The sequence below is a fragment of the Amphiprion ocellaris genome, chromosome 2, assembly GCF_022539595.1.
Source record: "Amphiprion ocellaris isolate individual 3 ecotype Okinawa chromosome 2, ASM2253959v1, whole genome shotgun sequence".
In the NCBI taxonomy this organism is placed as follows: domain Eukaryota; kingdom Metazoa; phylum Chordata; class Actinopteri; family Pomacentridae; genus Amphiprion; species Amphiprion ocellaris.
In genome coordinates, this window is record NC_072767.1 from 915,870 (window position 1) to 929,865 (window position 13,996).

The window sequence follows — 13,996 nt, forward strand, 5'->3', positions numbered from 1 at the left end:
GATGCCCTGAGAATGATTCAGAAAAATCACTTTTTGGATCCTCAAGTCTTCTCTTCCCTCTCCTGTGCTCTCTCTCTCTCTCTCTCGTATTCACTCCAGGTTTGACAGCTCATTAGAAACAACCTCCAAAGAAAACTTTCCATCCTTACTTCTTCTGGGCAAACTTACTGAGTTTAAAGCAAACTGCTGACAGCAAACCTTCACATCTAGACAGCAAAGAAGCTGGTTGACAGACTGCACCAGTCAGCTTTGAGAATCTACAAGCCACTGATGCGTACACTGCAGTCTACTAAACCCTCTCATTTCACATGTTTAAGATCATTTGTTTACCTCCTGGGGCTCATGTTTACACAAAACCGATGAGCATTCACCTGTTCAACTGAATAAATATCTAATTAATCAATCACCTGGCAGCAACTCAGTGCATTTAGGTATGTAGACATGGTCAAGACGACCTGCTCAAGTTGAAACCGAGCATCAGAATGGGGAAGAAAAAGTGATTTAAGTGACTTTGAAGATATGGTCTGACTATTTCAGTAACTTCTTATCTACTGGGATTTTCATGTACAGCAATCTCTAGGGTTTACTGAGAATGGCCAGAAAAAGAGAAAACATTCAGGGAGAGACAGTTCTGTTGTTGCCAGAGGTCAGAGGAGAATGGGCAGACTGGTGATCTGAGAGATGACAGAAAGGCAACAGTAACTCAAACAACCACTGGTTACAATGAAGGTATGCAGGATCAGTCTCTGAATATTTAGTTTATTTATAAATGATCTACCAAGTTGTTGTCCACCGAATGTGGTCTGTCAAATGTATGCCGATGATGCAGTGTTGTTTGTTCACGCAAAAGACAAAAAGCAAGCTGCCAAGAGCTGACAGTTGCTATGAGTAATGTCTTTAAATGGCTTGATAGCTCTCAATTACATCTGAACGTTTCTAAGACTGTGTGTATGTATTTTTCCAAAAACACAACTGGAGAAATCGATCCTAATATCTTTGTACAAGGCCAAACAATTAAAGTTGTACAAGAATTTAAATACTTAGGAATTATTTTAGACTCATAACTTCATTTTAAACAACAGGTGAGGAAGATTACTAAAAGGATGAAATTTAACCTGTCCAATTTTAGACTTATTCGGAATAATTTATCTTTGGAATCAGCTAAACTATATTTTGATGCAATGATTATGCCCCACATGTTGTACTGTATAACGAGTTGGGCAATGGCCTGCAAGACAACCATAAAACCTATCGTAACAGTTTACAAACAAGCCTGAAAGGTTCTAGATAAAAAACCAAAAATGTATCATTATTGTTACATTCTTAAGAAATACCCATCCATCCATCCATTATCTATACACCGCTTAATCCTCACTAGGGTCGCGGGGGGGGGGGCTGGAGCCTATCCCAGCTGACTCAGGTGAAGGCAGGGGACACCCTAGACAGGTCGCCAGTCTGTCACAGAGCTACATACAGAGACAAACAAGCACTCTCACATTCACACCTACGGGCAATTTAGAATAATCAATTAACCTCAGCATATTTTTGGATTGTGGGAGGAAGCCGGAGTACCCGGAGAAAACCCACGCATGCACAGGGAGAACATGCAAACTCCATGCAGAAAGATCCCGGGAAAGCCGGGACGCGAACCAGGGACCTTCTGTGCTAATTACATAATATCATTATTATTACTGTTAGTAACATCGTTACTATCTGCGCGGACTTGAAGCTAATCAAGGCGAGCATTTCCTGATCTTAAACGAGGTTGTGGCTACTGTACGCATAATTAAACAGAACATTCCAGTTTGTGTCAAGGCTGGAAAATTTGTTGTCATAAAATATTTCATTTCAGTCGATCATGCCAACAAAATGTGCAAGTTACACTATTTTCCAGCAGCAAAACAAATCTAAAATGTGTTTTTAGCATATCTACAAGAGTTTGCACCAAGACAACTCTTTGTACTTTTAAAAGACAATCATGTGTGTTTTGCTGGCATTCCAATGGCAGTTTATATTCTTGATAATTTTAATGTCCTACACTATATTGCCAAAAGTATTCGCTCACCTGCCTTGACTCGCATATGAACGTAAGTGACATCCCATTCCTAATCCATAGGGTTCAATATGACGTTGGTCCACCAGCAGCTAGAACAGCTTCAACTCTTCTAGGAAGGCTGTCCACAAGGTTTAGGAGTGTGTTTATGGGAATTTTTGGCCATTCTTCCAGAAGCACATTTGTGAGGTCACACACTGATGTTGGACCAGAAGGTCTGGCTCTCAGTCTCCGCTCTATTTCATCCCAAAGGTGTTCTATGGGGTTGAGGTCAGGACTCTGTGCAGGCCAGTCAAGTTCATCCACACCAGACTCTGTCATCCATGTCTTTATGGACCTTGCTTTGTGCACTGGTGCACAGTCATGTTGGAAGAGGAAGGACCAGCTCCAAACTGTTCCCACAAAGTTGGGAGCATGGAATTGTCCAAAATGTCTTGGTATGCTGAAGCATTCAGAGTTCCTTTCACTGGAACTAAGGGTCCAAGCCCAGCTCCTGAAAAACAAGCCCACACCATAATCCCCCCTCCACCAAACTTTACACTTGGCACAATGCAGTCCGACAAGTATGGTTCTCCTGGCAACCTCCAAACCCAGACTGGTCCATCAGATTGCCAGATGGAGAAGCGTGATTGGTCACTCCAGAGAAGGCGTCTCCACTGCTCTAGAGTCCAGTGGTGGCTGCTTTACACCACTGCATCCCACGCTTTGCATTGCACTTGGTGATGTATGGCTTGGATGCAGCTGCTCGGCCATGGAAACCCATTCCATGAAGCTCTCTGCTGAAGCACTGTTCTTGAGCTAATCTGAAGGCCACATGAAGTTTGAAGGTCTGTAGCGATTGACTCTGCAGAAAGTTGGCCACCTCTTGGCACTATGGTCCTCAGCATCCACTGACCCCGCTCCGTCAGTTTACGTGTCCTACCACTTGGTGGCAGAGTTGCTGTCGTTCCCACACACTTCCACTTTCTTATAATACAGCTGACAGTTGACTGTGGAATATTTAGGAGCGAGGAAATGTCACGACTGGATTTGTTGCACAGGTGGCATCCTATCACAGTTCCACGCTGGAATTCACTGAGCTCCTGAGAGCGAGCCATTCTTTCACAAATGTTTGTAAATCAGTCTGCATGTCTAGGTGCTGGATTTTGTACACCTGTGGCCATGGAAGTGATTGGAACACCTGATTCTGATTATTTGGATGGGTGAGCCAATACTTTTGGCAATATAGTGTATTTTTGATAAAGACCAGAAGAAAAAAGATTTAATCTGAATGTAACTACTTTAGCCTATTTATCAAGGTACACAGGCAGCAATCTTAAAGTTTAGGTAACAATGTGACACAAAAATAAATTAATTTACACATATAAAGGAAAATAATTGCACATGCTAATTTCCTCATTCACTGTATATATTTTTGTTGGCATTTGACACTGTAGTTTTCAATTTAGTACATTTTTATTCATAGTGTATTTTACATTTTATTGTGCTTTTTGTATCTTAATATATTACTTTACTCTTTCTGCTTGCTACTGTAACAACAGAATTTCCCCTTGGAGGTTAATAAAGTATTTCTATTCTATTCTATTATGGATATAAGAATTATCTCAGCTTGACACACTATAAAAAAGAAGGCCCAGGAGTCTGTGGATTAGCACACCTACATCACACCTATGCCCGACGGCGACCAATGGGCCCCTTTAAGGGTTTGTTTCTGCAACTGATGCATTTAGGTGAAACTATTTACCCTCATATCGAACAGCTGTCTCTTTGCTATTGATGAAACGTCCATTGCCAAGGCCTATATATTGTTTATACAGCAAATTTTAGAAACTTATAATACACACTAAAGTGTGAGTTTTGAAGGCATACTGTAAAATATACAGCAGAGTTCCTGCTTGAGCACACTGCATCACTCACAGCCAGGCAGTTAGGGTCAGTCTAACACAACAAAAAAAAACGTTAAAAAGACAAAAACATTACACAGCCTTACGGCCCTGTTAAAATGGAACATGGTTTGAGATCAGGAGAGCAAAATAGTTTTCAGAACTTCCAGCAGGACAATGTTACCTGGTCAACTCAAGTGGGAAGCTCTGAGTTTGCTGCAGAAACCTCAACCTGGAAGATGTACACTACCGTTCAAAAGTTTGGGGTCACTGTGAAATGTTCTTTTTTTTTTTTTTGAAAGGAATTCTTTTTCAATGATTTTCAACTGAATTAGAAATGCAGCCTAGAAATGGCTGATTTTTAATGGAATATCTCCATAGAGGTACAGAGGAACATTTCCAGCAACCATCACTCCTGTGTTCTAATGCTACATTGTGTTAGCTAATGGTGTTGAAAGGCTCATTGATGATTAGAAAACCCTTGTGCAGTTATGTTAGCACATGGATAAAAGTGGGAGTTTTCATGGAAAACATTAAATTGTCCGAGTGACCCCAAACTTTTCAACTGTAGTATATCTAACCCATGAAAAGAAGCAAGCAAAGTTATGTCCTGTAATTCAGGGAATGCAGATTTGAGCTTTTCTCCACAGAACACGACAATGGCACTGCTGTACTCCAACGGCTTGTTGCTGTGTTCTGGGCAAAAGGGTAGCAGCAGAGATTAAAAGTCACTTCCTACTGACCCTTACAGCAATTACCATTTTTCTAATAACATAAATCTGGTGTGAGCTTTATCGCTCACATGAATTTAGCTAAATTTATTCACAAAGGTATATCGTAGTGGTAACATGACTGAAATCCTTTGACAAAATCATGAAAACATAATAAAATTATTGTCTTAACTAGAACAAGAAAAGCACTCAGAGATCGCAGTACTCCACCAAGGCTGCTCAGTTGTATCATTTCCGACGGATAAGTCCTGATAAGTCCACAGCGGGGGATTTGTAGTAGCATCACAATCATGTGATCGTCAACATAGTGTTCACTTGTTGTCATAGTTACAGGTACTGCTCCATGCCGCAGTCTCGCAATAATACAGAAATCTTTAACAAATCCGTGGATCCAGACTATAAGCCACATTACTTCCAAAATCTAATCACTTCGTCTTTGTGTCATTTCTGACCTTCCCTAAAAATTTCATCCAAATCCATTGTTCTGTTTTTGAGTAATGTTGCACACAGACAGACAGACGTAAGCCGATCATCACAGAACTCCACCGCGCTCCTTGGTGGAGAAATAAGTGATAGCAGTCAATCTAAACAGTCAGAATTTAGGATTAGTGTCCTCATGTGGACTTCTCTTCTCTTGGACTTGACCCTTGCAGATCTTGAAATTATTAACGAGCTTAATCAGCAGCACCAAATGCAGGTTATGACCGGGATGTGTACGGACAGTTACAGACGCAGGAACTCACCTTCCTCTAATTCACTGCTGACTGGATACTCAGGAAACGCCATCTGATCGATACCAATGTGTCTGAAGAGTAGCATTCACTTAAAGAGTTTTACGTACTGTACAAGTGCTTGCATGTTATTCACAGAGTGTCCACGGTGGATACGGCTTCGTGACCACTTTCACATTTGTGTAAACATGCATGGCATCAACTAATTTAAATCTCTATGGGGTAAACTTCTGCTACTAAACAAGTTTTGTTATTAGGCTTCTACACTGTTTTTTAAGGGTTTTAAACTATCCCGGTTATGCAGAAGCACACAAAAAGTGAGATCAAATCAATGGCATGTTGTCACAAGTAATCAACGCAGTCAAAACTTGTAATTCACCACTCCCCAATTCATTCTTTCCTATAACATGTGACATAAGTCGTATGTTAAATGTGTGAGCCTGAGGCAGTTTTCCTGTCTATTCAATCTGATAGAATTTCCAGCTAAGAATAAGTGTTGCACTTAAGTTAGTCATTTCCCAGTTCAGTAAACGGCCTCAGTGGAAATCCCAGCTGAAACTTGCTATTATCATATGTTTGGGTCTGCAGTGCGATCAGGCTGATTCTTCTATAGCTTTACTTAGGGCTGGGCGATAAATCGATTTTATCGATTAATTCGACTTTGTACTTAATGTCGATTTGTTTTAATGAAAATCAATTTTCTCATCAACATCCGCCACCATCGCCTTCCTGCTGGGCTCCCGTAGTTCAGAGTGCGCGCCCCCCTCCCCCCGCGCTTGATACACAAACAACATGGCGGCGAGCGGTGCAGATCTAAAGGCGCATGTCCACTAGATGTGATTTTCCTGCACAGCAACGCACTGCATCTGAAAATCAAGCTTGTTTTAAGCTTGTTTTATGCTTACCGCGTCCGCGAGGTCCGTGCGGTCCGTGCGGCTCCGTGCGGAAAAATTACATCATTTTCGCACCCACGCCCCCTCCAGCGGCCTTTCCGTGCGGAAAATTTCGATGTCAGCAATGCATACTGTCTCCCGAATCACCACAGTGTTACAGTACTTCTGGTTTACGTAAAAGCACACACCTCCTCCTCGGCTCTTCCCAGTTGCCTCCGGGTCCCGGTCCAGACGTATGGGGCTCCGAATCCAGTTAGACTTAGGTCCGAGTCTTGATCCCCTTCCGACAGCCACGTTTCAGTGAAAGCAAGCATGCAAGTGTCCATAAATTCCCTTCTGAACTTTGCGTGAGTCTCCAACTCATCCATCTTATTCCTGATGGACTGGACGTTTGACAGCAGGACAGAGGGGAGAGGCGGAAGCTTACGGCGATAGTCCAGCCGAAAAGTTTTTAATCTTCGGCGAAAGCCGCCTCTCCTTCCTCTTTTTCGGCGTTTAGTCCTTTCTTCTGGTCTACAGAGCTCCATAGGGATGTTTGGTGCTCTGATTTCAGTTGTAGATGTCCATATAGATAGGAGAAAGTCACGGCTGTAAGTGACACGAGAGCAGACCTCAGGCTCCCCGGCATGACAGCAGTCACAAAAGAGCAAAATTATTCCTAACTGTGCGTAAATCTCGGGTTTTTTTGCCCACATCCTGAACAGTGACAGTTCCACCACTCACTCACGAAAGTACACACCATGGGTCATAAAAAAAACGGACATAAAAACATTTAAAAAGCACACCTGCTGCGAGCAACAGACTGCGGGGTCGCACACTCAGGAGCGCCCCCTCCGGTTCTAGACATGAGAGGTACAGTGAAAATGTGTGTTTACCTGGAGAGGGCTGCAGCTCATTTGCATAAAGTAGACTGGACTTCTACTTTATGCAAATTGGATGCTGCGTGCAGAGATTACACACATTGTGAAACTGTCCTCAAACTTCTAAACTTGGCATCGGTGACCTAAAACGAGGACAGATTCAGCTGCTGCACAGATTATTTCTCACCTCAAATGCTTTCAGAAATTAGGGGGTAAAAAAAAAAAATCGGATAAATCGTGAATCGGGATTTTTTTGTGAAAAAATCAGAGATTTTTTTTTTTTTTTAGGCCATATCGCCCAGCCCTAGCTTTACTGTATTTCATATGCTATTAACAGCAGAGAGATTTTTCATGAAATAAAATGTTTCTCATTTATTACTGAAAACAAGATGAAAGTACATTCATCCTGTTTCCGTTTCTGATTTATTTTGTAACCGAAGCACAGCCGGAGCTCATGTTGTCTTTGTTCTGGATTTCACTGGTCGGTCTGCCAGCATCAAGTTTTGCACCACGACTAGCTAATCCCACCCTCTGCATGGAGGACAGACCTCCAGCCAGTATCCACAGGCATTTGCACCAACGCTCGCCAGCTTTTTCCAACACACCAAACTAAATTTCAAACCGAGCATAAGGGAGAATTTAGTCCCTTTTCTACCGCACACAGCACCTCCTAAGAGTATTAAGCTGAACTCGATAGTGAAGGTGCTGATTACTGTGGTCACCAGGGAGAAGCTGGCTGCTCTCAGAGTCCTTTATAAGCAGGTTTGAACTCGTTAGTTAACCCTCTTTTGAAACTCCTAGCACTCAGGCTTTCTTAATACACTTGGAAGTTTAGTCAGAGCTCCTCCACAGAAACTGAGCAATGATTGTGTCATTTCTTACACCATCTATGATCCAACAGCTGGCTGCTTTGACCTACCACACACTGGCACACCTGGACAAGCATTCAGAACAAGGAAGACACAGTCTGTTCAAATGTAACACTGACTCACATGCAGTTCTACAATGAAGGGCAACAAATCAGTTGAATTTGTCATTTAAATAGGTTTCTTGGGCACTGTTGCCGTAAAAGTTGAAGTTTTCATGAGCTGGCTCAGCTCTGACAGCCTGAGATTTTTAACCGGTATGTAAAAAGTTAGGGCTGGCCCGAACAGCAGTTTCTGGGCTCCGGATATTCGGCCTGATTAATGACGAATATCCAAATATTCGGTTCGGTTCGCAACGTCCGAGGGAGGGGAGGAGAGGTGTTGGTGGTGGAATCCAAATATTGGGATCTCAAAATAACTATTCGGATACCACCATCACGGCCGAATATTCGGGTCCAGCCCTATAAAAAGTATGGTAATATGACAATTGTAAAAAACAACCAGGCAGAAAATGTGAAATATGCAAGCCCATGACTTAAAATGTGAACCTAAATCAGATTAACAGCTGTCACGAATGACTCAAATATACAAAACAGAACTAAATAACGAGATAGAATAACCTCTCTAAGCATGTGCAGTGACGCTGCTGCTTCAATTCTATTAGCGTATACACAGTTTTTGAGGGAATATTTCACGAAATGGAAAACATACGCCTGCTATACAGTGGGTACGGAAAGTATTCAGACCCCTTTAAATTTTTCACTCTTTGTTTCATTGCAGCCATTTGCTAAAATCAAAAAAGTTCATTTTATTTCTCATTAATGTACACTCAGCACCCTAAATATCACTGAAATATCACACGGTCATAAGTATTCAGACCCTTTGCTCAGTATTGAGTAGAAGCACCCTTTTGAGCTAGTACAGCCATGAGTCTTCTTGGGAATGATGCAACAAGTTTTTCACACCTGGATTTGGGGATCCTCTGCCATTCTTCCTTGCAGATCCTCTCCAGTTCTGTCAGGTTGGATGGTGAATGTTGGTGGACAGCCATTTTCAGATCTCTGCAGAGATGCTCAATTGGGTTTAGGTCAGGGCTCTGGCTGGGCCAGTCAAGAATGGTCACAGAGTTGTTCCGAAGCCACTCCTTTGTTATTTTAGCTGTGTGCTTAGGGTCATTGTCTTGTTGGAAGGTGAACCTTCGGCCCAGTCTGAGGTCCAGAGCACTCTGGAAGAGGTTTTTTTCCAGGATATCTCTGTACTTGACCGCATTCATCTTTCCTTCAGTTGCAACCAGTCGTCCTGTCCCTGCAGCTGAAAAACACCCCCATAGCATGATGCTGCCACCACCATGTTTCACTGTTGGGATGGTATTGGGCAGGTGATGAGCAGTGCCTGGTTTTCTCCACACATACCGCTTAGAATTAACGCCAAAAAGTTCAATCTTGGTCTCATCAGACCAGAGAATCTTATTTCTCATAGTCTGGGGGTCCTTCATGTGTTTTTTTGGCAAACTCTATGCGGGCTTTCATATGTCTTGCACTGAGGAGAGGCTTCCGTCGGGCCACTCTGCCATAAAGGCCCGACTGGTGGAGGGCTGCAGTGATAGTTGACTTTGTGGAACTTTCTCCCATCTCCCTGCTGCATCTCTGGTGCTCAGCCACGGTGATCTTTGGGTTCTTCTTTACCTCTCTCACCAAGGCTCTTCTCCCACAATTGCTCAGTTTGGCTGGACGGCCAGGTCTAGGAAGAGTTCTGGTCGTCCCAAACTTCTTCCATTTAAGGATTATGGAGGCCACTGTGCTCTTAGGAACCTTGAGTGCTGCAGAAATTCTTTTGTAACCTTGGCCAGATCTGTGCCTTGCCACAATTCTGTCTCTGAGCTCCTTGGGCAGTTCCTTCGACCTCATGATTCTCATTTGCTCTGACATGCACTGTGAGCTGTAAGGTCTTATATAGACAGGTGTGTGCCTTTCCTAATCAAGTCCAATCAGTTTAATTAAACACAGCTGGACTCCAATGAAGAAGTAGAACCATCTCAAGGAGGATCAGAAGAAATGGACCACAGGTGAGTTAAATATGAGTGTCAAAGTAAAGGGTCTGAATACTTATGACCGTGTGATATTTCAGTTTTTCTTTTTTAATAAATTTGCAAAAATTTCTACATTTCTGGTTTTTTCTGTCAAGATAGGGTGCTGAGTGTACATTAATGAGAAATAAAATGACCTTTTTTGATTTTAGCAAATGGCTGCAATGAAACAAAGAGTGAAAAATTTAAAGGGGTCTGAATACTTTCCGTACCCACTGTATGTGTTGTTATTTTTGGAATTATTAATAGGATGTATTTCTTGTTAGTTTCCATCTTTTAAAGGAATGTGTAGATAAAGAGGCAAAGGAATGTGATAGAGTGAGATCTGTAAGAACCAAAAACACCATTTACGCTGTTGATAATTGGTCGGCATGCATGATGGAGCTGGAGATTTTCTGATCATAAAGCAATTCCACGCATAGATTTTCAATTGGGAAATCAATATGCTTCTTTTATGATTTTATTTTTTTTAATATTGCATTTTAAAATCTAGTTACAGTTGTCTAACAATGCAAAATTATATTATTTTTATATGAGAACAACAAGCAAATGTTCCCCTTTATGTTGTAATCTCTGTAGTAAATAGTTTACAATAAAGGTTACATCATTTTGAACCTAAAATAATTATGCAGCTTCCTACAATGAGCGCTCTCCCACTGCCCTGACCTGAGATTGCCTCCAGCCTCCAGAGCTTGAAAAACACTTATCTTCAATCTAGAGATAAGGTTTGGCTTAACCTAGTAATGGGCAAACTCTCTGTCAGAACCTTGCATAACACATACCAGCTGCCTCCTAACATAGAAAAACACACAAAAGTTGGATAACAGCAGGCATGATATTTACAGTTACAGCATAACCTGGTCTGTTTGTAGATGATCTAAATCTGGAAACAAGGACGCCAGACAAACAAAGCAGCTGCCCTGGAGGGGATCAGTCAGAGGCAGTTTGGAAACTTATGAAAGTCACCCTTTTCCAAAACTACTAACTCTCTCTTAAAAATGGAGAACTGGGGCTTGTTTCATGCATTTTAAAATTAACGCTCAGCAACAGGTTAGAGCTGCTGCGACTAGTTAGCTTAATCGACAGACATTTTTTTTTTTTAGAAATTTTAATTCATACAACAGATGTTTTCTTCTTCAGTAAGTGTTGCGTCAGTTGTTTTTGGCTCCAGCGTTACAGTTTTAGACAATGACAGCGGCGCAAAAATCCAACTCGACTCCAAACATCCAAAGTTTCAAAAGTACTGGCAGAACTTAAACTTATCATAGAACAAAAAAAAGTTTTTTTTGTAAACTGCATAGAGTTGAAACAGCAGAGAAAGCACTCTACATTTGTTAGCTTCTCTCCTGCTCTCTGTGCTCACGTTCACTGCACTTGAATTCAGCTGAATTCCCAATAAAGCTGCTCTCATTTACGTATTTTTCCGATTTTGTTGTCAGGCAACAGAACAGGTATGAAACAGTGACTGGAATGCAGCTTGTTATGACTGCAAGGCAATCTACCTCCTGCTACAATTCTGATTTTATTACTGCAATGTCACCTGGCAAACTCATGATACACAGAAGCTAACGGTAACAGCTGTGTGAATTTGGCTGCACATTAATAGAATCTGAAGCTACGACCAAAGTCAGAGAACAACTGTGCAATAATTAGCTATGTGTTGAAAAATATGTTCATGTTGCACTTTAACAAAAAAACACTAACTTTTTGACTTTGTTGAAGGGTTTATTGGAAATTTGGATCGTTTAGGAGCTGCACAATTGTCTTAAATAGTAAGTTATTATGTTGAAGGTTTTAGTAATTCTACAGTTTTACATGTAAATACAAAAAGCTTTGTTTACATTTGGGCATTATGCAATGACATACAGTTCCACAAAATGAAATGAAGTTAAATGAAATAGTCATTTTACTTTTCTTAGAATGAAATAGTCATTTACATTAAAAACGATATGGACATGCTACACTTTGCTTAATACAGAAACAAACTTTCTTGCTTTGTTGAAGGGTCTGTTGGAAATTAGGATTTTCTTAGTAGTTGCACTACTGACTTAAACAGTAAATCCTCATTTTTATTATTATGTTGAAGGTTTTAGTTTAATTCTACAGTTTTGCATGTACATATGTAAAGCTTTGTTTACAAGTGGGATTTATGCAATGGCATAGAAATGAAATCTAGTTAAATTAAATCATCATTCCATTTGTCTTTGAATGAAATAAGTCTCACACTTAGTTTAATAGAAAAAATTAACTTTCTTTGCTTTTTTTGAAGGGTTTATTGGAAAATTAGGATTTGTTTAGTATTTGCACTACTGACTTAAACCTCTTATTTTTATTATGTTTTAGTTTAATTCTACAGTTTTGCACATTAGTATGCAAAGCTTTGTTTACATTTGCATATTATGCAATGGCATACAGTTTGTAACTGCATGCTTCCGTTGAAGGGTTTGTTGGAAACTTTGGATTTGCTTTGTAGTTGCACTCCTGACAGAAACAGTAAACCCTCTTGTTTATATTACTTTGAAGGTTTTAGTTGAATTCTACAGTTTTACATGTAAAGCTTTGTTTACATTTTGGCATTATGCATTCAGCTGAATAAAAGAGTCATTTTGGTTTTCTTAGAAGGAATGAGTCTTCAGATAATCAGCTGGGTGTCTTAGTTCACTTCCTCTTAAAACGAGCCACAACTACACAGTTCAGTATGTCTGAATGAAGTCCTGCTGATTTTATATTGGTGGAGGAGAATTCTTTACAGGACTTAGGGAAATGGTGGACACAGACAGGACCTTGGGACAGAACAAAGCGGATTAGTGTGACGGCCCTGCAGGGACGGGTCAGTGGGTTGGGCTGGTGTTGGATCCAGGCTCACATGTTTTCAGCTGTTTTCTGCTGCTTCACAGTCAGATAATGCCGAAAATAGACGAATAAACTGACCCAGACCTACCAACACTTCTTAATCCTGACTGGATAAACTCACCTGGTAGGGGGGCGGCGGCTCCTGGTCGGGGTCCGCTCCGTCCCCGTAGCTGGCCCGGTCCGACTGAGATTCATGCAGCAAAGAAATGTCATCCGAGGTGGGAGATTTCAAACAGTTTCCCATCTCCTCCCTTCTTCGGCCAAACTCCCCGCTGTCGTCGGTGTCGGTAACGAGGGCTTCGCGGGGGTCAGTCTTCACGGCGGCGGGTGGAGGAGGGCTGCTCCTCTGGGCACGGATCTTCTCTCCCAGGCGGAGGGAGGAGGTGCTCTGCTCGGCTGGGATCTCCTCTCCCCGACGGAGGGAGGAGGTGCTCTGCTCGGCTCAACAACAACACATCTCTCGGCTAGCAGCTAGCCACACAAAGAGCTAACAGCATCTACTCGGCGGGCTGGAAAAATCACGACCGAAGCAGCCTCGTGGAAATTTACACCCGAGGAGGGGGACGAGGCGACGACAACGTTGTCGCTGATTTAAAATAACCCAGCTAACGTCGTTATTTAAAATAACCAGCTAACGTCGTTAATTTAAATAGCCAGCTAACGGCCGTCCTCCTGCTCGGAGCCTCCGGCCGTCAGGGAAGCAGCTGCTCACTAAAGCTGGTGATGTAGCAACACGACGCCCCGCCCCGTCTGCCCCCGAAGCCAATCAGCTCTCGCCTACATTCAGGATGCTCTTTCTGACAGCCAATCGGATTCGGCATCACATTGCCCTTCGCTAAAAACATAAACACCGAGCAGAATCGATAAATGAGTCGCTGTAACAGCAAATTCCAGGACATTTCTGCTTTCCCCAGTACTGCCATTAAAAATAACTCACGTTTATACAATTTTCTTGCTGGTCAATTTGTGCATTTTCAATTAAATATGCATCATGCAGGCAGCATTAATCCCTGGCTGCCACTGCCTTACATATCAACACA

The 13,996-nt window shown here is 41.9% G+C and overlaps 1 protein-coding gene across 1 annotated transcript in view; it reads right to left on the reverse strand.

Annotated features, from left to right (window-relative positions):
- The window catches only part of rnf11b (ring finger protein 11b), a 37,426-nt gene extending 23,759 nt beyond the window's left edge, over positions 1-13,667 (reverse strand). Inside the window, exon 1 of the mRNA XM_055017832.1 lies at positions 13,078-13,667. Coding sequence (XP_054873807.1) covers positions 13,078-13,200 — 123 coding nt within the window. The 5' untranslated portion in view covers positions 13,201-13,667. The remainder of the gene's footprint in view (positions 1-13,077) is intronic.
- Between the last annotated feature and the right edge of the window lie 329 nt (positions 13,668-13,996).